This window comes from Vulpes vulpes, chromosome 16 (assembly GCF_048418805.1).
Source record: "Vulpes vulpes isolate BD-2025 chromosome 16, VulVul3, whole genome shotgun sequence".
NCBI classification, from domain to species: domain Eukaryota; kingdom Metazoa; phylum Chordata; class Mammalia; order Carnivora; family Canidae; genus Vulpes; species Vulpes vulpes.
In genome coordinates, this window is record NC_132795.1 from 71,394,110 (window position 1) to 71,415,284 (window position 21,175).

Below are 21,175 nucleotides of genomic sequence, written 5' to 3' on the forward strand. Positions count from 1 at the left end.
ACCACCCAAAACTCCCCCTTGGTACCTTGTAGTCAGTGCCTCCTGCACCCCCAGTCATTGGCAATTACTGATCTGTTTTCCAGAGTATACATGAATAGAACAAATTTGAATTTGGTTGAAATGTATTCAGTATTTATTGATATATTCATAGCTTTTTTTTCTTTAATCTGCTAATGTAGAAAATTATATTAATATGTTCTCTGATTTTTTAATCACTTGTATATTCCTGTGATTAGTTTCCTTGAGTATGGTGTTCTGTTCATTTGATACACTTTTGGATTCAATATGCCAATACTTAATTTCATAATTTTGTTCCTGTGTTCATCATCAGGAATGACATCAAGAATATAATAGCCTTCTATAATGAATTCTTTAGCTTTCTACTTTTTTCTGTATTCTGGTTTATATAGTTTATATAATATGCCAATTTCCCCCTTCTTAGAGGCATGGAGTAACTCAACCATAAAAGGTACTGTCCATAGTTTTCTTTTAAGAGTAGATCTTTAATTGTATTTTCATTTTCTTCTATGCCTATTAGCTTTTTGAAATTTTCTACCTCTTCTTGAATTAACTAAACTTTCTTTGTTCTTTTTTTTTCCCCTTTCAGATTTTCAAATGTATACATAATCTGTTTTTGTAGTAATTGCCTTTAAATTTTTAATACATTAGCCTATTTAAACTTATTTTTATCAATACCTACAATTAACTCATAACCATATTCTACGCCCAGCTATAAAACAATTAGGTTTAGTTTGGTCTCTCTCACCACCGTCTCTCAGTTTGAGATTACAATATTTCAAATTGTCATTATTATAACTATTTTTTAGCATTACACCGTAACAATTATTTGTGAGTTTCTTAATTGGTCATTGTTTCCTGTGCATCAAATCTTCTGCTTTTTAAGGTGTGTTTATTGTTTTCACTAGAGTGTATTTTTAAGCAGGTTTTTAGTCCAGACTTGAATTAAAGTTGCCCACCATCCTTTTTGCACTTACTTTTAATCCTTCCACTTCTCCTCTCTGTTTGTTCACTCCTTTGGTGATTTCATCTGGTCTGTTGCTTTAAATAACTCTCTATGCCAAGCTTATGACGTCTAAGTTTGTGTCTCCAGCCCCTTCTCCATTCCCCAAACTCCAGACTTGTATTTCTACTTACTTAATCAATATCTCTACTTGGATACCTAACAAACGTCTTAAGCTTAGCATAGCAAAAACTGAATTTTTCACCCCCCCCTCCACAAACCTTATCTCAGTTTTTCTCAGTAAATGATTTCTCCATTTTTGCAGCTGTTTCAAGCCAAAAACCTTGGAATCATCTGTATTTGTTTTCTAAGATACCTTTAACAAAATACACAACTAGTGGGCAGCTTAAAATAAATGAATTTATTCTCTCTTAGTCCTGGAGGCTGAAGTCTGAAATCAGGGTGTCAGCAGTGCCATGCTCCTTCTGACGGCTCTAGGGAAGAATCCTTCTTGCCTCTTCTAGCTTCTAATGACTATCAGGTCTAATCACATTCCTTGGCTTGTAGCTGCATCACTTTCACTTTTGCCGCTACATTTACATGGCTGTCTTCCCTCTGTGTGTCTCTGTGTCTCTATAAAGACAACAGTCTTTAGATTTAGGTCCCACCCTAATCTAGTGTGATCTTGACCTCATCTGAGTAGTCATGAATTTTAGAAGATGCTATTCAACTCAGTACACCATCTTTGATTCCTCTTTCTCTCATACCATTCATCCAACTCATCATTAAATCATGTCTACCCCACTTTTAAAATATATCCCGAATCTAAATGCTAACCCCACCATCATAGCTACCTCCTTGGTCTACACTATCACTTCTTGCATTAATTATTGTGGTAGCTCCCTAACTAGTCTTCCCGTTTCTACACTTGCTCTATCTACCACTCTATTCCAGGCCATCATCACATCTAGTTTGGACTACAGTTCTCCAGCCATTCACCCTAATACACAATCTATTCTCCACACAGTAGCCTCAACAATATTTTTTTGAATTTGTTTTTTAATCCATTCAGCCACTCTGTGTCTTTTGATTGGAGAATTTAGTCCATTTACATTTGAAGCAACTATTGATAAGTATGTGTTTATTGTTATCTTGTTAGTTGATTTCTAGTTGTTTTTGTAGTTCCTTTCTGTTCCTATCCTTCTCTTGCTCTCTTCCTTTGTGATTTGATGACTTTCTTTAGTGGTATGCTTATATTCCTTTCTCTTTATCTTTTCTAAGTATTAACTATAGCTTTTTGCTTTGTGGTTACCATGAGGCTTACATGTAACAATTTATATCATAACAGTCTATTTTAAATTGATAACAACTTTGATCCCATTCTAAAGCTGAACATTTTTACTCTCCTGCCACGTTTTGATTTTGGTGTCACGTTTACATCTTTTTATCTTGTGTATCCTCTAACTAATTATTGTAGTCATGGTTATTTTTACCACTTTTGTCTTTTAGCCATCATGTTACCTCTATAATAATTAATCCACTACCTTTACTAAAGATTTACTTTTCCAATGATATTTACTCTTTCACATGCTTTCTTATTACTAATTAGGCCACTTCATAAGGTACCTTCATCATTATGTGATGAAATCCTTTAGCTTTTGCCTGTCTCAAAAACTTTTGATCTCTCCTTCAATTCTTAATGAATTTTCTTGGCTAGATTTTTCTTTCAGCACTTTGCATATATCCTACTACTCGCTTCTGACCTGTAAAGTTTGTTCTGAAACTCTTATAGGGGTTCCCTTATACTTAAAAAGCTGTTTTTCTCTGGCTGCTTTTAATATTCTCTTGTTTTCTTTAACTTTTGATGTTTTAATCATAATGTGTCTTGGTATGGGTCTCTTTGGATTCATATTCTTTGGAATTCTTTGGGATTCCTGGATTTGGATTCCGATTTCCTTCCTCAAGGTAGAGAAATTTTCAGTCATTATTTCTTCTGATAAGATTTCTGTCCCTTTCTTTTTGTCTTTTCCTCCTGGGAGCCCTATATACTGCAGATGTTAGTCTGTTGTCCTGTATGGTCCTGAAGTTGTCTTCACTTACTTCATTTTTTTTTCCTGCTCTGATTGGTGAATTCCACTACCTTGTCTTTGAGTAGACTGATCCTTTCTTCTGCTTCATTTATTCTGTTGTTGAACCCCTGTGGTGTATGTTTCACCTCAGTCATTGCATTCTTCACCTCTGTGACTTCTGTTTGGTACTTTTTTATATTTTACATCTCTTTGTGGAAGTTCTTACTGTGTTCCTCCATTCTTCTCACCCTTTCAGTAAGCATTTTTATGACCATTACTTTGAACTCTTTATTAGATAAATTACTTACCTCTGTTTCATTAAGGATTTTTTTTCTGAAGTTTTGCCTTCATTTGGAACATATTCCTCTGTATCTTCATTTTGTTTGATTCTCTGTGTTGGTTTCTATATAGTAGATATATAGTAAATTAATTAGCTGAATACCTCTCACAGTCTTGAAGGAGTAGCCTCATGTTGGAAATGAACCCTTTTATTCAGCCTTTCCTCACATCTCAGTCATTTCTCAAACCTATGTATTTGTCCAAGCAATCTGCTATGTTTCTAACAGCCCCTAATAGTTCAGAATGTGCCAAGACATGTCAGTGTCCCAAAGGGAAGAATCTCAGCATGTAGATTCAAGCTGAAAACCAGACCTGCAGACAGCAGCTTTTAAAAGTATGCAAATATATATAGTCCTGAGGGACCACAGGCATAAGCACTGCTGACCACCAGAGCCAGGGGATCTGGAAGTGTTCCCTGCATAGCAATTGCAAAAAAATTGGGTTCCAGAGGAGTATATAAGCTCCTTTCTGGGAGATACCAGCAAGCTAGAGCTAGGCAGAGGGAGAATGAAAAGATAGTGTCTACAGCATATCTTCCCTGAGAGCAGCTCCATTGGCCACTAAAGTATGTGCCAGTCCCGAAGACTACCTCTCAGTCTAAAGCTCTAGGACAAACAAAGTGGCCTCCTTCACAGATTGGGGGAAAGAATATGGCTCAGTCTACTGTCTGTGCAGTCCCCTGGACGTGATAGCCTGCCAAGAAGGCTATGAAGATAGGCTTCCCTGTAATTGCCACAGTCCTGTGGCACCCAGGAACAGAAGGCCCTTCAGGCCATCAGAACCAGGTGATCAAGAGGCATCCCCTGGACATCTGTTGCAAACACCAGGCACCAGGTACACATAATGCTCCCCTCCAGGAGATGTGGCATTCTGGAACCCAGCTGGGATGAATGCAAAGATAGCACTTACCCTCCAAGATTGCTGGAAAGAAATATAGTCAGCTCCTAGATGCATGTTTAAGTAGTAGCCTGCCCCTTAGGCCATAGCTATGATGATTAGTTACTACGCCTAGGCCTCCCTCACAGAAAGACTGGGCTTCTAGGTCTGTTGCTTCTTGTTGTGACCCAGGGATAGTAGTGGCTTAAGAACTCTTCTCTGTTGTTTATAGTTCTGTGGGACCCAAAAGTATAAGCCCCACTGGCCACCCCAACCAGGCAATGTAGAGGTATCCCCAAATAGCACACATCCCAAGGCCCATTTGGTTGTGACTTTACCAAAAGGACTGTACAAATTTGTTTTGTTGAATGTATATGGTTAAGTTGAAGTAATAACTTATCTTTACTTATCTTTACAGTAAAATTGAGACCTCATGTCACTAGTATAAAAAATATATTTTTCAAGGCAGAAATTAAGTTACAAGAATCTTATCTTCCATCCAAAAAGATACATTATCAAATATCAGATAGGGCACAGAATTTCAAATTTAAATTTTAAAATGTATGTTATTTAGGATTTTTATAGGATTTGTATGTAGTTATGTCACTCCTAGATCTTTTTGCCTTACCCAAGAAAGAAAGGATAAGTCATTTTACAAAGTGTAAGAACATTGCATGATTTTAATAATGTTTTTCTTTCAAAAAGCTTGTAAGTACTATTAATTTATCTTGTACAGAAGAAATAAGACTGGATTAGTGTACTATGTCTGCTATAACAAATTTCCAAAAACTTAGTGACTTAAGACAACATAAATTTATTGTCTTACAATTCTGGAAGTCAGAAGTCTGAGCTAAAATCAAGGTGTTAGTGGGCTGCATTCTTCCTAAATGCTCTAGGGAAGAATTTGTTTTCTTGTTGCTCTCAGCTTCTACAAGCTACCCTTGTTACTTAGCTCATGGCTCTCATCATTCTGACCTCAGACTTCCTTGTCACATCTCCTTCTCTGAGACTCCTTCCTCCTCATCTCTGTCCTAAGGGTCTTTGTGATTATAGTGGGCCTACCTGATAATCCAGGGTAATCTCCCATCTCAGAATTATTTAATCACATCTGCAAATCCCTTTTGCCCTGAGCAGCAGCATATTCATGGGGTCCAGTAATTAGGAAACAGACATCTTTGGGGGAGCCCTTACTCTGCCTACTACAAAAACTATTGCTAATTTTCACACACAGTGCATCTCTTTTAACCTGTATCTCAACTAATTAGTATTCTGACAATTGGAGGTGTGCAGTTCATTAATTGATTAATGTTTGAGATTATCACTATTGCTAGTGTAGAGTTAGAATTATTTATGGAATATGAGGGAGAAAATCTCCAAAATGACTCATAAATAACAAAATTAAGCCCTCATTAAGATTGAAGGAGCAATTTGACCTCACAAGGAAAAGTCTTTTTAACTGAGCATTCTGAGTTACCACTAAATTAATTAGCTGAATACTTCCGAGAATTTCCCCAATTTGTCTCATTGTTAAAGGACATTATGTATAGTAAAGTTCACTGATAATGAACTTGGATATTTTTTTTCTGTTCCCTAAAATCTTAATTGGGAGTCACAATTCCCTAGATAAAAACTACCAGACATGTCCACCTCATTCTTTAAATCTCAAAAGTAATTGAATTTGCTTTAAAAACAAAAAACAAAAAACAAAACAACAACAACAACAAAAAACCTGTATGCCATTATCAGGTATTTCAACCAAGGAAAAAAAATTGAATTTGATTTGCCCTTTCTCTTCGTTTCTGGAACAGTCTCATAAATTTTGAAATGCAAATAAAGGACTCCAAGTGCTTGAACCTTTTCCATCCTCAGAAGGCATATGTGCAAACCTAATGACATTTCACAAACATTTTGTGTGGCAATGGATGCTGGCTCTGGTGGGATCAAACCTGGTCTGGAACTATACTTACTGATCAGTGTTTAAAGCATTATACAGAAGAATTCTAGCATCATTTTAGAAATGATAATCCTATTATTGCCTTTTTGTCCACTAGAAGAAGGAAGGCAGCAAGTGTGAAAGAAAGTGTTTTACAGTTGGGAAGTTCATTTTCTATCTTGTTCTTGGGGTTCCTAACATGCTTTAAGTTGCACCACAAAATTTTTGGACTAAAACTCCATGATTAGCACTATCTGGAAACAAACATTTAAATTAATTATAAATTACCTTATTTCAATTCTTTTAAGCTTTATAGAAAAGAATGAGGAGAAATAATAGGTGTGAAGGGAGACTGCAAATCATGTGTGTCTTGTTCCTGTAGTAACTAGCTTTGTACGTGGGTCTGAAAATATGAGATATATTTCCATTTCTTGCTTATCATAATTCTAACACTGGATTGATAGAAACACAACGAGAGATCTGAGTGGAGCAGTCCTCAGATGATTCCAAAGAGCCATTTTTAAGTAATACCCTCAAAAAAAAAAAAAAGTAATACCCTCATAGTATAAAGACCCTCCTTAAGCCATATGGCTTAAGAAAAACTGTATTTTACTGATCTAAAGTAGTTTTGTGGGGGGTTTTTTACATCTTATGTTCCCTAAAAATCAGGATTTGTTTTATAATTGACGGCATCTTAAAATTAATTGGCAGTAGTTTTCTTTCATAATAGTACGGGAGGGAGTGTAGCTTCAGACAGTTTTGCTGGCAGAGTACATATGACGAAATACAGTCTTTATTACAGTGCTTCATTGAAGGGCTTTCTAGATACCAGCACACTTCAGCAAAATGATTTGTACAAACTCTGCTTCCCAACTAAACACTACATTTAAAGAAGGTTTAGGATTCCTGTGTACCAAAAAATAGGTGTTGGGAATTCAGGACTTGGAGGTGGAGAAGCATAAATTCTCATCTGTAGATATTCTTGTAAATAACCGGAAGTGGCTCTCGCCTTTGTGCACATGTCAGAATGATGCTCACTTGATGAATGACACTGGCAAACCAAAAGCAGTCAATTAACCTTAGCAGTGTCCTGTTACAGGATGACAGGCAACTTTTTAAAAATGTATATACTTTACTTTTACTGCTTTTATGAATTTTCTTTAATGAATAGGTATTACTGTTGCTTGTTTTTTTAAATAATAAATGCTCCTCAATAAGATAGAGCTACCTTTGGGTCAAGGCAGGAATAATAGTAGCATCTTTTTATCCTATCTATCAAATTGTATACTTGAAATATGTGCAGCTTATATCATTGAATTTGTACCTTAATAAAGCTGGGTTTGTCCTTCTTTTAAAGAATCATAGTTGAAAAGGTAATGTCTGTAGTGGCAGTGTGACATAGTACAGTGAAAACATAAAGCAGATGAGCCCTTTCTGGATCAGGAAGATTTCAAAGAGCAGGTAAGCCTTGAGCTTTTCTGTTCAGAGCCTTGAAGAAAGAATGAAGTTTGCCAAGCAGAAAACAGAAAATGACAGGGCATGCATCCCAAGGCCAAGGAAAGGTTGCAAAGGCTTGAAGTACTCTTGCAGAGCGGCCATGACATCCCTTTCAGCCCTAGGTTATGATATTTTGTATACATATCATCTACACTGCTAACTTGCCAGGCCTCGGGGCCCTGTAGACAGGGAGTTTGTTCCCTCACTCTGTAACTCTTAAAATGTCTGACAGAACTTTGCAGCCCTCCTAGAGTGCTCCCAGAGGGGGCTAAAATAAGAATACGCAGATGAGGTTAGCAACTCCCCAAGCATCTACTTACAGAAAACTTAGCAAGGGCCTTTGAGAGAAAGAAGAGAAGAGAGAGAGAGAAGACCTTTGAGACAAGCTATAGGTGGTAAGAGTGTCTGGGTAGGATGACAGGAAATACAAAATGGGAAGAACTTAAGTGCCTGGGCCCTTGGAGGGAGGGGGCTTTGTTTCCCTCTGCTCTGAATGCAGCCTGGCTCCTCTCAGTGAAGGATAAAGGATCTGTACGCTCTCTGGTGGCCCCAGGGTTGTGCAGCTGCCTGGGCAGGGCAGGACTCTTTCAAGAAGCAGCAGCCACTGGCCCTATTGTTGGCCAGCAGAGACCTAGTCAGTATAAAGACAACGCCCTATGGATGTAGTCTTGAGATGAGCCTCATAAGGTAACTCACGCCCTCCACCGGCCCCCTGGCTATGTGCTGGCCAGACATCAGTGACAATGATGATGGGATAACATTCGTACCCCCAGAATGGCATGGTCTAGAAACTGGGGTTAGAGTCCTTATTTTCAAGCTAATATTTGTTGGTTCAGTGCACCATCCAGAAGACATTGGTTACAAACATGACATCACATATTAAGACAAAGTATTTTGCCCCTCCAAAAGTCTCCTTCTTTCTGGAAGGGCAGATTTTTATGGTGATTTTTTTTAACCAATTACTTGAGCCATTTTCTGCCTCTCTTCACTGCCCACACAAAATAGAAATAATCATCATCATTAATTATGCAAATGTTTTAGTAAAATTCAAAGTCTGCAATCTCTGAAATACATGATCTTGCAGTATGTAATTATAATTCAGGTTATATATGACCTTACTTTTTGTTCTCTGCTCAAGAGTCAGAGTCCATAGTCATCGTCTGAGCTTGAGGATGCCTGGTATGCATCAAGTAATAAAATGAGCTATTTTCCAAGAGTTTCAACCAGCAGACTCACAGAAATACCTACTTTTTCTTTTAAGAATGAACTTAGTGCAGGGTGCCTGGGGTAGCTCAGTGGTTTAAGTGTCCAACTCTTAATTCCAGCTCAGATCTTGATATCAAGGTCATGAGTTCAAGGCCTGTGTTGGTCTTCATGCTGATTGTGGAGCCTACTATAAAAAAATTAAAAAGAATGAACTTAATGCTAAAAACTATCTCAATTACTATTCTTGCCTATTTGATCATGAGTGAGTGTTTACTTCTCTAGTACAGGACACCTACAAAATGTCAAAATCTGCAGGCAGTTAGAGAAGTCAGCTACACGGATTCAAAGTACTTTTCATGTATCAAAGCTAACACTAACTTATGTTCAAATATAAACTCTAAATTAATTAGAAAAGATGGAAAACATACCAATCCATTTGGAGGATTTAACTGTGGTTATCTTCTTAATAACACTATCCAAATTATTTATTTATGAGGATTATACTTTAGCCCATCATTTCAGGAACAATATTTCATCTTAATACACTGTTTCCAAAACCTGACTCTCAGGTTCAGAGTTGAGCTTGTTCTTTTTCTTCATATGAATAGCTCATCATTACCAGCATTAGCATGAAAAGCATCTGTGTGTGACTCAGTCTGCTTAATAGAGCAGGAATCCCTTTCCTTCCCTATTTTCCCAACCAGCCCCTACCCAGCAGTCTGGCTGGTTTTATCATGTTTCAGTGGAATTCCTTTTGAAAACATCACATGGATTTGAATATGCTACAAGTCATAAAGGACATCTCCTGTCCCATGACAAATATATTCATGGAGCAAAACTCTAGTAAAATACATTAAACTATATAATAGAATTTAATTCCATTTCACTAGATTTTTGTCCCATGCACTAAAATTATAAAGGAGTTTCACTGGATTTTATTTGCTGCTACCTATTCTTTTACATTCCTACCATCTCCATCAATTCATTCTTTTGTAACTCTCCCTTATATTTCATGCTAAAAGAGAATTTTGCAAGTAAGAAGGATGTGAATTCCCAAAACAAAATTTAACATTTCACTTTAGTGCAAATAAAATCATGATCAATTGCTATTTACCTAACCAGTAACTAAATTCAAAATACTATGTAGTACTGGCTTTCCACCATTGCAGGTTAAGTGGAAATCTGTAGTAATCTTTCCATCTACCAATGTGAGACTGACAATAGTTGTTCAGGAGAGTTTTCCATGGTAGGATGGTTGCCAGCATCATCTATAGAAAGGTGATGAGAGTAAAGATATACACAAAGGGAAGTAGGTTAGATTAAAAGTCAGTCATATAATAAAATCTCAATATATGAACTAACATCATAAACCTCATGGAGAAAACATAGAATTAAATGTATGATTTGGATTTGGCAGTAGATTCTCAGATATGATGCCAAAAGCATGAGCCATAGAAGAAAAATAAGTTGGACTTCATTAAAATTTAAAAAATTTTGTGGATCAATGGATATTATCAATAAAGTGAAAAGACAGCTGACAGAATGGGAGGAAATATTTACAAATCATGTCTGATAAGAGTCTAAGATCCAGAATATATGAAGAACTATTTCAACAACAAAAAGGCCAACAACCTACTTTAAAATGGGCCAAGTTCTTAAATAGATATTTCCCCAAAGAACGTATACAAGTGCCCAAAAAAGCATACTCATCCTCATTAGCTGTTAGGGAAATACAAATCGAAACCATATACACACTAAGATGGCTATCCTAAAATTTCTCAAAATTAAAAGAAAATAACAGGTGTTGGTAAGGATGTGGAGAAATTGAAACCTGCATACATGGCTGGTAAAAATGCAGTGATGCAGTCACTATGAAAAATAGTTTGACAGGGATGCCTGGGAAGCTCAGTGGTTGAGCGTCTGCCTTGGGCTCAGAGCATGATCCCAGAGTTCCAGGATCAAGTCCCACATCAGGCTGTCTGGATGGAGCCTTCTTCTCCCTCTGCCTATGTCTCTGCCTCTCTCTGTGTGTCTCTCATGAATAAATAAATAAAATGTTAAAAAAAAATAGTTTGACAGTTCCTCAAAAAGTTCCATATAGAATTACCTTATGACTCCACAATTCCATTTGTGGGTATATACCCCAAAAAAGTTTGAAAATAGAGACTGAAACAAATACATATATGTGTGGGTTCATAATAGCACTATTCACAATAGCCAAAAGGTAGAAAACAGCTGAAATATCCATTAATGGATATTCCATTATGTTGTGTATACACACAATGAAATATTATTTGGCCTTAAAGAGGACTGAAATACTGATACATGCTATGACATGGGTGAACCTTTGAAACATTATGCTAAGTGAAAGAAGCCAGACACAAAATGTCACATGTATTATGATTCTACTCCCTAAATATCCAGAATAAATAAATTCATAAAACAGGATGCAGAGTGGTGATTATCAGGGATTGAGAGGAGTGGGTAAAGAGGAGACACTGCCTAAAGGGTAAGAAGTTTTATTTTGGAATGTTGGAAATATTTGCAACCAGATAGAGATAGTGATTATACATTAGGAGTGTACTAAGTGCCATTGAGTTGTTAACTTAAAACATTTTTTAAGATTTATTTATTCATTTTTATTTTAGAAAGAGAGAGAGTACAGGGGTGGGGAAGGACAGAGGCAGAGGGAGAAAGAATGCCAAGCTGAACATGGAGCCTGATGCAGGACTCGATCTCACAATCCTGAGATCACGACCTGAACTGAAACCAAGAGTTGGACACCCTAACCGACTGAGTCACCCAAGCACCCCTGAATTGTTCACTTTAAAGTGGTTAATTTTATGTTATGTGAATTTCACCTCAATAAATAAAAAGTCTACAGTACAAAAGTGAAGTGATTGTGAGCTAGCTACATTTCAGAACTGCTTAGTAAGCACATTTCTCATTACAGTATCTGGTAGAGACCACAATTAGTGAATAGGATCTGAATGACTGATAGTATGTCTCATATTCAACTTAGATTTTGAAAGTCAAAATAAGAAAATTAATTAATATTTCTTGTTCTTTTAGGACTCTCAGCTTGTTTCCTCCGGACACAATAATCCAAGTAAGAAAGACTTCTCTCTACAGCTTTGTATGCAGAGGGTGGGAGATAGAGGGGGTGAGGAGGGGACAATGCATGCAATAGACTGTAGGTTGAGAAGAATTTCACTAAGAAACAAAATCAGGTGGTGAAAAAGAGGGCCATTTGTTCAAGTACTGCCCAAATGGATAAGATTCATGGTGATCCAGAGTTCTCCTCTAGCTTTATTCAAAGGGAGGGAGAACCGAAATATAAAATGGTGAATTTCAAAGCAATCCTAGGAGGAAGGAACATTATACTTTATTACAATTGGTCTCTGGTATACATGGACAGGAAAAAAAATTTTAAAGGCAATCAGTGAGTTATTTAATTTGAAAGAAAATGAGTGGGCCAAGAGAACCAATTAGAAGACTTCAAGATAAATGACCTTAGAATCCACGAAGAAACCATGCCCTCTTCCAGAGATAGACAGGCTACAGTGTCTGGGAAGGAATTTTCTTATTGAAACCAGTAACTAATGAAACACGTGGGCTTCATTGTCAAAGATAGAATGTTATCATTCCATGAAGTAGTGTTTTAATTCTCTTCTTTGGCACTAGTGATTGCTGTTAATATCTTCTTGAGCATTAAAAATGCATATGCTACCCCATTCATGTCATGAAAGCACACTCACAAAGACTGGGCATTGTTAGTCTCATGCCCAGCCAGTCAGCTGAGAGCACCCCTTGCCAATTACAAAGCCACGTTTGAACATGAAAATCACTCTGAGCTAGTAAATGTGTCTTTGGGAACTGAGGCTCACCCACTGAGCATCTGTGAGGCAGAAGGCTTGAGGAGAAAAGACATTCGGACAAATGTGTTAAAAAGCCCCAGACTTTTAATGCACAGCTAGAGAAAAGTCAGGGTAGGGGGATGGTAACATCATGATGCATAGGCAATATCACTTAATTATTCCACCCTCTTTGGGGATTTGCTGTGAGCATTGGCACAGTGAAGAAGTGAAAGACCAAGGGACTTGACATCTAAAGAAAATGATAAATTCAATGGTAAGAAAAGGACTTAAAAGAAATGCCTGATTAAATCCATGAGGTGTGCAGTATTAGCATCATATGCTTTATGATCATACTAAAGAACATACTAAAAAACTGGAACATACTGAAGAGTTGCCATTCCTTTCCTATTTCTTTCCATTTGAATTTAAACAGTTCAGGGTAAAGGGAGAATATAATCAATGTACATCCATTGTACTTGCTTGAGCTTTGAGTTTTTGACATAAAGAACAAAGGAGTCTCTTCTTTGTTCCAGTGCCTTGACATGTAATTTCACTTAATCCTAACCATAGGCAATTAAGGTAGGCAGTACCATCCCCATTTTACACATGATAAAAATGAAATTTTTGAGCTTAATGACTAACCCAAGGTCACATGGTAAAACAAAAAATGAATCTACCCCTAAGACAACAGATTGTATCCCACTACCTTGTGACCCCTAGAAGGTTGCTTCTGTCATTTCACATGAGTTTGAATTCTTGTCCGAAAACTGTATACTGTGATTTTTGTACATATCTAGTGTATTTTTATGGCATGTCACGCTTATACTGCAATTTAGATTATATAAAGCAGACCCCATCTTCTATGGAACGGGAGGTAGCAACTGCCTTCTGTGGCATACTTCCTAGCATTTTATTGTCTATGGAAATTTGTGATTGGCTTCCTCTTTTCTAGGGATAGAGAGGTGTTTTTTTTTTTTCAGATAAAATTTCCCCCAAAAGCTGAGCACATCTATAAAAAGGTAATACTCCTATTTAAAAATCTGAGCTTTTTCTATAGATTATAGCACATTTGAAACTTTAGGAGAGCTGATGCCACCAGCATTTTCAGTGCTATTTCTTGTATTTGGTTTCGAATAATTACAGTTTGGAATGTGTTTGAAAGTCTGATTCCAATAAATATGTAGAAAATAGAAAAAACTGAAATGCAGAGACACCAAACACAAAATGTGTATGTGTGGATTGATGGATTAACTGTCACTTTTGGTCAGTGCTTTTTTCTTTTTGAAATCAGAAAAAGTCTGTCATGTAGATAATAAAGGAAAAGAGTGTGTGAATTAAACAGAAATTCTTTACAATCCAAGTCTTTTTTTTTTAAAGATTTTATTTATTTATTTATTTGAAAGAGATAGAGCATGAACGGGTAGGGGGAGTGGCAGAAGGAGAGAGAGAGAAGCAGGCTCCTCACTGAGCAGGGAGCCCTACAACATGGAGCTTGATACCAGGACCCTGGTATCATGACCTGAGCTGGAGGCAGATGCTTAACCGACTGAGCAACCCAGGTGCCCTACAATCCAAGTCTTTAAAAGATGGATGCTTTATAGTCAATTTGTTGAATTGCTGGTTAATTTAATATCACAAAATAGAAACTTACTAAACATTGTGAAACTTAAATATTAAAATATAGGGCGTATGTCTATGTTTTTTGAAAGCTATGAGAGTGTCCTGTTCAAGAGGAAGACTAAGCATAAGCACTTTTTCCCGTTTCTTTAGGATCCCCATTTAAATAACCAAAAGCTATATTAATGGAAATAAATCTATAATAGCACTGAGAATAAGAAAGGATGTCAACAGCAAATCAGAAATTCAGTTGAGTTTCTGGAAAACAGAAGCAGAAAGGACCATACTGTTTGATAATCCTGACAGGAAAGATCATGGCCCAGAAAAAGAAAAAAAGGAAAAGAATGAAACAAATAGGAATAAGTTCTAGTAATGGTGGGAACTATCCTAGGGTGCTCCAAGAGATACTTCATATTTCCACTCAATCCCAAGAAAGAGTATATAGGAATGGATTATGGACAATGATAGGTACACCTGGACCATTTTTCCCTGATTACCTCCACCCCCATCCTAAGTGGTTCTTATAGAGAGCATTCTGTCTTGTTTTTGTCCCCAAACAAACAAACAAACAAAAGGTAATAGTTACTAAGAAAATGAACAGCTTACTAGAAGTCCCAGCTAGGAGGCTAATAACTAAGAGAGAAGCAGAGCAAATTCTGAGATAATACCAGACCTTAAAAATAGACATATATGGGTAGTAGAAGAAGAGTTACATTTTCTCAAGAAGAAAATAAAAATACTACACACTCAGAGTAAAATAGTTCCTACTTGTGTTGGGTCAGGGCTCCCAGCTTACCTTGAGGCCTCTCTTCTGAACCCTCAGTGAAGCCTTCCAGTCACCATACCCTGTGCACTTACAGAGAGTGCTAAATCAGCCCTTCCTTACAAGGCAGAGGTGTGTTAGGAAAAGAGATCAATATTACTGATACAGGAAATTCACACCAATTACCTTCATTAATCAACCCATTATCATTCAAAAATGTGAATGCATAACAGAGCACCAAAGAGAAGGAATGGCCCTGAGGGAATCAATCCATTAATTCAAAGAACAGAAGAAAATATTTCAAGTGTCATCAGTCTTCAGAGAAATTTGAAATTGTTTGTATTAAATATAAAGAGAACAGATTGGCATGAAAAAGAAGTAGTAGCAGAATAAATGAGCACTTGAGAATTTAAAATATGGTCAATAAAATTTAAAAATTTAATAGAAATGATGAGCAATAGCTGAAGTCTGGAATCTAAAATATAAGGTTGAAAACATTTTTTTCTGGGTATAAAGCAAAAGACAGATGGAAAATATGACAGGAAGGTAAGATACTTGGAAAATCAATCAGCATGGAAAGGTCAAAATCCAGCTAATAGGAATACCAGAAAAAGAAAATAAATGGAAAGGAATAAAAATAGAATTCTAAGGGAAATGAGCAACTCACTCTCAAAACCACTCATATACTAAATTTAAAAAAAAATAGGGGTGCCTAGTGGAGCTTATGGCTCTTGATCTTGGGGTCATGAGTTCAGGCCCCACATTGGGTATAAGATTGTTTAAGTAAATAAACCTAAAGAGAAAACCAGTCACATGCAAGAAAAGGAGAGATCATCAACAAGAGCAATGAAAAACAGCAGAGAATTGGTCAGATTTGCAAGGACTCCAGAGATTGTAATTACCAAGCCCATCGCCTTGTGGGCTTTTGGCTAAGATCAAGTGGAATTACCAAGCAAATATAAAATAAGACTGCTTATCTTAATTCCCTGAAATAAAAGAAAGGATTGAAAATGTGGTAAAGAACAAGAAGCCTTGAAGAAGTACTAATCAGAACCTCTAGAAATGAAAAAATAATAGTAGGAAATAAGATTTCTTTGGTCAAGTTTAACAGCAGATGACTGGACATTACTGAAGAAAAAAATAATGAATTGGGAAATTGGACTTAAGAGTATAGCCTGGAGAGGGACACCTGGGTGGCTCAGTGGTTGAATATCTGCCTTTGGTTCAGGTCACAACGCCAGGGTCCTGGGATTGAGTCCCACATCAGTCTCCCTGTGGGGAGCCTGCTTCTCATTCTGCCTATGTCTCTGCCTCTCTTTTTGTCTCTCATGAATAAATAAATAAAATCTTTAAAAAATATATGGGGGATAAAGTGAGAAGGTCTAACAGTTGCAGAAGGAAATAGGGAACAGAGAAAAAATTAAAGGAGAAAGTGGCTGAGAATTTTCCAGGATTGAAAGACACTACCCCACAGACTGAAGGAACTCAATGAATACTAAGCAGATAAATAAAAAAGAGGTCCCCCACACTAGACACATTATAGTTAAACCGCAAGTCACAAAGATAAAAGTTCTTAAAATAACCTTTAATACCTTCAGAGAAGCAACAATTAGAATTCCAGTTGAATTCTCAATAGCAGCAGTGGGATCCAGCAGATGGCAAATTTATAACTTCACTTTTGTATATGTGGAAATTGACAGGCTGATTCTCAAATTTATTTGATAGAACAAAGGGCCAGGAGTAGCTCAGACACTCCTAGAGAAGAAAAAGGTTGGAACCTTGCCTTTCCAGTACTTAAAATAAATACATATTTGTAGCTAAGTAATGAAGATAGTAATAGACAAATTGAGCAATGAAACAGAAGACCCAGGAATAGACCCACAGATGTATGAAAACTAGATTTATTACAGAGCTGATAATGTAGACCAATGGAAAAAGAATGGGCTTCTTAATAAATAGTACCAGAATAATTGGTTATCAATAGGGAGAAAAATGAAATTAATTCCTACCCTACAGCATATTCAAAAACTATTCCTCATATTTTTATTTTTTTAAGATTTATTTATTTATTTGAGAGAGAGAGAGAGGAGGGGCAGAAGGAGAGGGAGAGGGGGAGAATCTCAAGCAGGCTCCCTACTGAGCGTGGAGCCTGACACAGGGCTCAATCTCATGACCCTGAGATCATGATCTGAGCCAAAATCAAGAGTCAGATGCTCCACTGACTGAGCCACCCAGGTGCCCCTCTTCCTTGTATTTTTAAGAGACCTAAATGTTGATACAAAAATTATGTACTTTCAAAAGATAATATAGAACATCTTTTTGGTGTATTTCTTAAAACAAAAAGTAAGGGAAAATATTGATCAATTCACGTACATCAATTTTGAGAACTGATAGTCATCCAAAGATTCCAGAAAAAAAAGTAGAAAGACTCATTCACACTGGAAACAGTTATTCCCTGGAGTATGTGTACATGTATAAAAAAGGACAGAAGACTTGTATCAAGAACACAAAATGCTTCTATGAATTAAAAAAAAAGAAATAATACTATAATTTTTTTTAAGAATTGACAGGGAGTGTCAACAAAGGGCAAGCATAAAATATCCACTTCACTGGTACTCAGAAATGCAAACACCATAATGAAATTGTGTTCTATGTTATTAAGTTGGAAAAAATGTTTAAAGTTTAACCAAAAGCTAATTTGGAAATCAGTTTAGGATTCTCTAGCAACATTGAGAATATGTAAGCCCCATGTCCCAGAACTCCTCCAAGATATACACTAGGAAGGATGTTCATGAATGTTTTTAATGACATCATTCATAATGGAAAAAAAAAAACTATGAATGTCCATCAAGAATCAAATGAATAAGAAAATCATAGTGGATTTTTATAAGGAGATGCTGCATGACAATGAGGATGAGTGAACCAATGCTATAGCACATCATGATGGCTGAATCTAAAACCCATAACACTGAGTGACAGAAGTAAGTCTCAGAAGAATGCATTTAGGGGTGTGCGGATGGCTCATTCGGTTAAGGGTCTGCCTTCGGCGCAGGTGGTGATCTCAGGGTTCTGGGATCAAGCCCTGAGCTGGTCTCCCTGCTCAGCCAGGAGTCTGCTTCTCCCTCTCTCTCTCCCTCTGCCCCTTCCTCCTGCTCGTGTACTGTCTCTCACTTTCTCTCAAATAAATAAATAGATTTTTCAAAAAAGAAGAATCCATACAATGTGATTCCACTTATATAAATTTTACAATCAGGGAAAACTAAAGAATATTTTATCTACTAACAAATAAATGGGTAATAGAAACCATCAAGAAAAGAAAGGGAATGATTAACACAAAATTCCATTTCTTGATAGCCATGGGGATGGCAGAAAGAGGATGTAAGCCCAGGAGGCTTCTGGGTTACTTCATGGCAATACCCATTTCCTGGCCTGAAAGGTGTTTCCACAGTTAACTCATTTTAACTTTTTAAAACTGTATATGTACACTTTCATATATGAATACATTTTATATGCCTTAAATGCATGCTCTCTTTAACATTTTTTTAAGATTTTATTTATTTGAGAGAGCACCCAAGAGAGAGCAGGGCAAGGGGCAGAAGGAAAAGGAGAAGCAGACTCCCTGCTGAGCAGGAGCCTGATACTGGTGGTAGCCACACAGGCATCCCTCTGCTTAACATTTTTTTAGGAAAAGCATAGTCTTTCATTGAGACAGGTTAACATGTGGTGTGATGAAGTATAAGAATGGGAATACAGTTGATCTAAATGCCAGTAACACTTGCCTTCATTCAGCATTAGTGGCATTCCCTTCTGTACACATCCAGTCTTACTATTTTGTTCTTTAGTGCCTAGTATTTAATCGTTACAATACTGTAAATCCTATTATTGGTTTGTAATTTTTCTAATGGGCCTACAGGCAATTCCAAAATTTAAATTATTAATTGGATTAATATTAATGAAGGTGACTCATTAATAATTACTGAACAGAATATAAATATTTTAAATCTTGGCTATGTAGAAGGAAAGGTATAGCCAGGCAGAGTTGTGTGCAGTGGAGGAAGGGAAAAATAGATGAGTGAATTTTCTCATACCACATAAAGGAAAAGATACTGTCAGCAGTTGATTAATCAAGAAATAGAAGGTTAAATTTAAAGTTATAAATACCCGCTAGAGGCACTAAAAGTAATAATAGAACTAGTAAGAATTGTAATCAGAGGTGGTAGTATCTTTAGTACCTTCTCTCTCGCCTTTCATATCAGCAATCATTACATTATACATCTAGAAACGATATCACTTAGCATAGTGGTTAAAGGGCTAACAGAACTAAAAAGCAAGCCAAGTCATTACCGTGGACATGGATTACTATTGTTATAAAGGAAAGTCATAGTATCCATAGGTGGGTTTTGATTCCTTTTCCAACAGTCCTTAGTTCACCTCGTAGCTCTGCTGATGGAGAATGGAAACTCCAACAGCGCAGTCATGTTACGTGTTTAAAGAGCATGAATTAGGTATTGTTTATCTTTATGCTTACCAGAGTGCCCAATGTATAAGTCCTCAGTGCATTTATTGGATTAAAAATGTCACTACTGTAATTTTTTTTAAGTGGCATGTTGGGGCCATCAAGCTGTTTTATACCTCAAACCATATATTCATCTCAGTGGTGAGTGCCTCTTTCTCCTCTTCTCTCACGGTAGCAGGGAATCTGTATTCATGACAGGTAATGAGACAGAAGACGTGTACTGAGCATGTATTATATGTTAGGTACTATGGAAGGCTCAAGTAGATGAATACGGAGCATCAAATTGATATTACGCATGTAATATATATAATATATATTAATAATAATATACATATTATTAAATATCTAGTCTTTTTTCAGAAGTGAGACTGTTTATACATATTATACATAATAATAATATATATATATATACACACCTGTGCATTTACGTGTGTGTGTAGATACATATATCCTATGGCTCATTTTTTTTCCCCTCTCTTCCTCTTTGTAACTATATTTCCACATGCAAAATGACTGCACTGCTCCTGAGCCATTCTTTTATGTCCCATTTCTTAATGATCAGTGCAGGTTTCCTCAAAGGGATCAGTATGGTATCTATCATGAAAACAGCTGAAATAACCAGGGTGACCCCAAACAGTCTTCTTTGGTGGCTGCAGGGAAACCTCTCCTGAGCACCCAACTGAGAATTTTTTTGTAGAGAATTTTCTAGTCTACATTTATTGTTTTCCCTTGGATCCTGATAAAGAGACCATGATTCTTAGTGGCTTGTGCACTTGAACATTTCATTTTTTTATATGAATTTTAATTTTTTTAAGATTTTGTTTATTTATTCATAGAGACACAGAGAGAAAGAGGCAGAGACACAGGCAGAGGGAGAAGCAGGCTCCCTACAGGAAGCCCGATGTGGGACTCAATCCCGGGTCTCCAGGATCACACCCCAGGCTGCAGGCGGCGCCAAACCGCTGTGCCACCGGGGCTGCCCCACTTGAACATTTCAAGTTAACTTCAGAAATTGCATCACCTAAAATTTCAAGGTGTTGGGGGAAATTTTTGCATTTTATTTTTTCTGAACAATGAACACAGCTTAATCCCTCTCTCCATTCTGAGCTTACTTTTACCCCAGAAAGTTAATTCATTACCAGCATTGAATCTGCTGAGGACACTCCCTCTCGGACCATCCATAAATGCCCTGTTTGGCCTCATTGTATCCTTCCTATTCTGTTTTCCCTGTTGCCACAACATAACTGCTGCTTAGAGCAGAGGTAATCAGCTGCAGCTTTGTCCCTGCACTGATCCAGCCCACAATTCCTGCAGCCCCCAGATCCCATGTGCAATAAGGCCTGGGCCCTCTCAACCTGCAGGTTGCTTGGCAGCATTGTTGGTCAAGGTAAAACATACTTATTCAGACATCCAAACAATTGTCTCTGTTTATATTATTGATTTCCTGGTTTTTTGACAGAATTTGTTTAGAAATGTTTACTATTGCCTGCTGCTACTAAACCTGCTGTTCTACATTCTTGATTATGATTGTATGTGGGGTT

General features: G+C 36.9%; 1 protein-coding gene across 6 annotated transcripts in view; it reads left to right on the forward strand.

Moving 5' to 3' along the window:
- Positions 1-21,175, forward strand: part of AFF3 (ALF transcription elongation factor 3) — a 522,770-nt gene that overhangs the window by 331,103 nt on the left and 170,492 nt on the right. For all 6 annotated transcript variants that reach the window (XM_072743000.1, XM_072743001.1, XM_072743002.1 and 3 more), the window contains one exon: positions 11,954-11,990. In XM_072743000.1, coding sequence (XP_072599101.1) covers positions 11,954-11,990 — 37 coding nt within the window. The remainder of the gene's footprint in view (positions 1-11,953; positions 11,991-21,175) is intronic.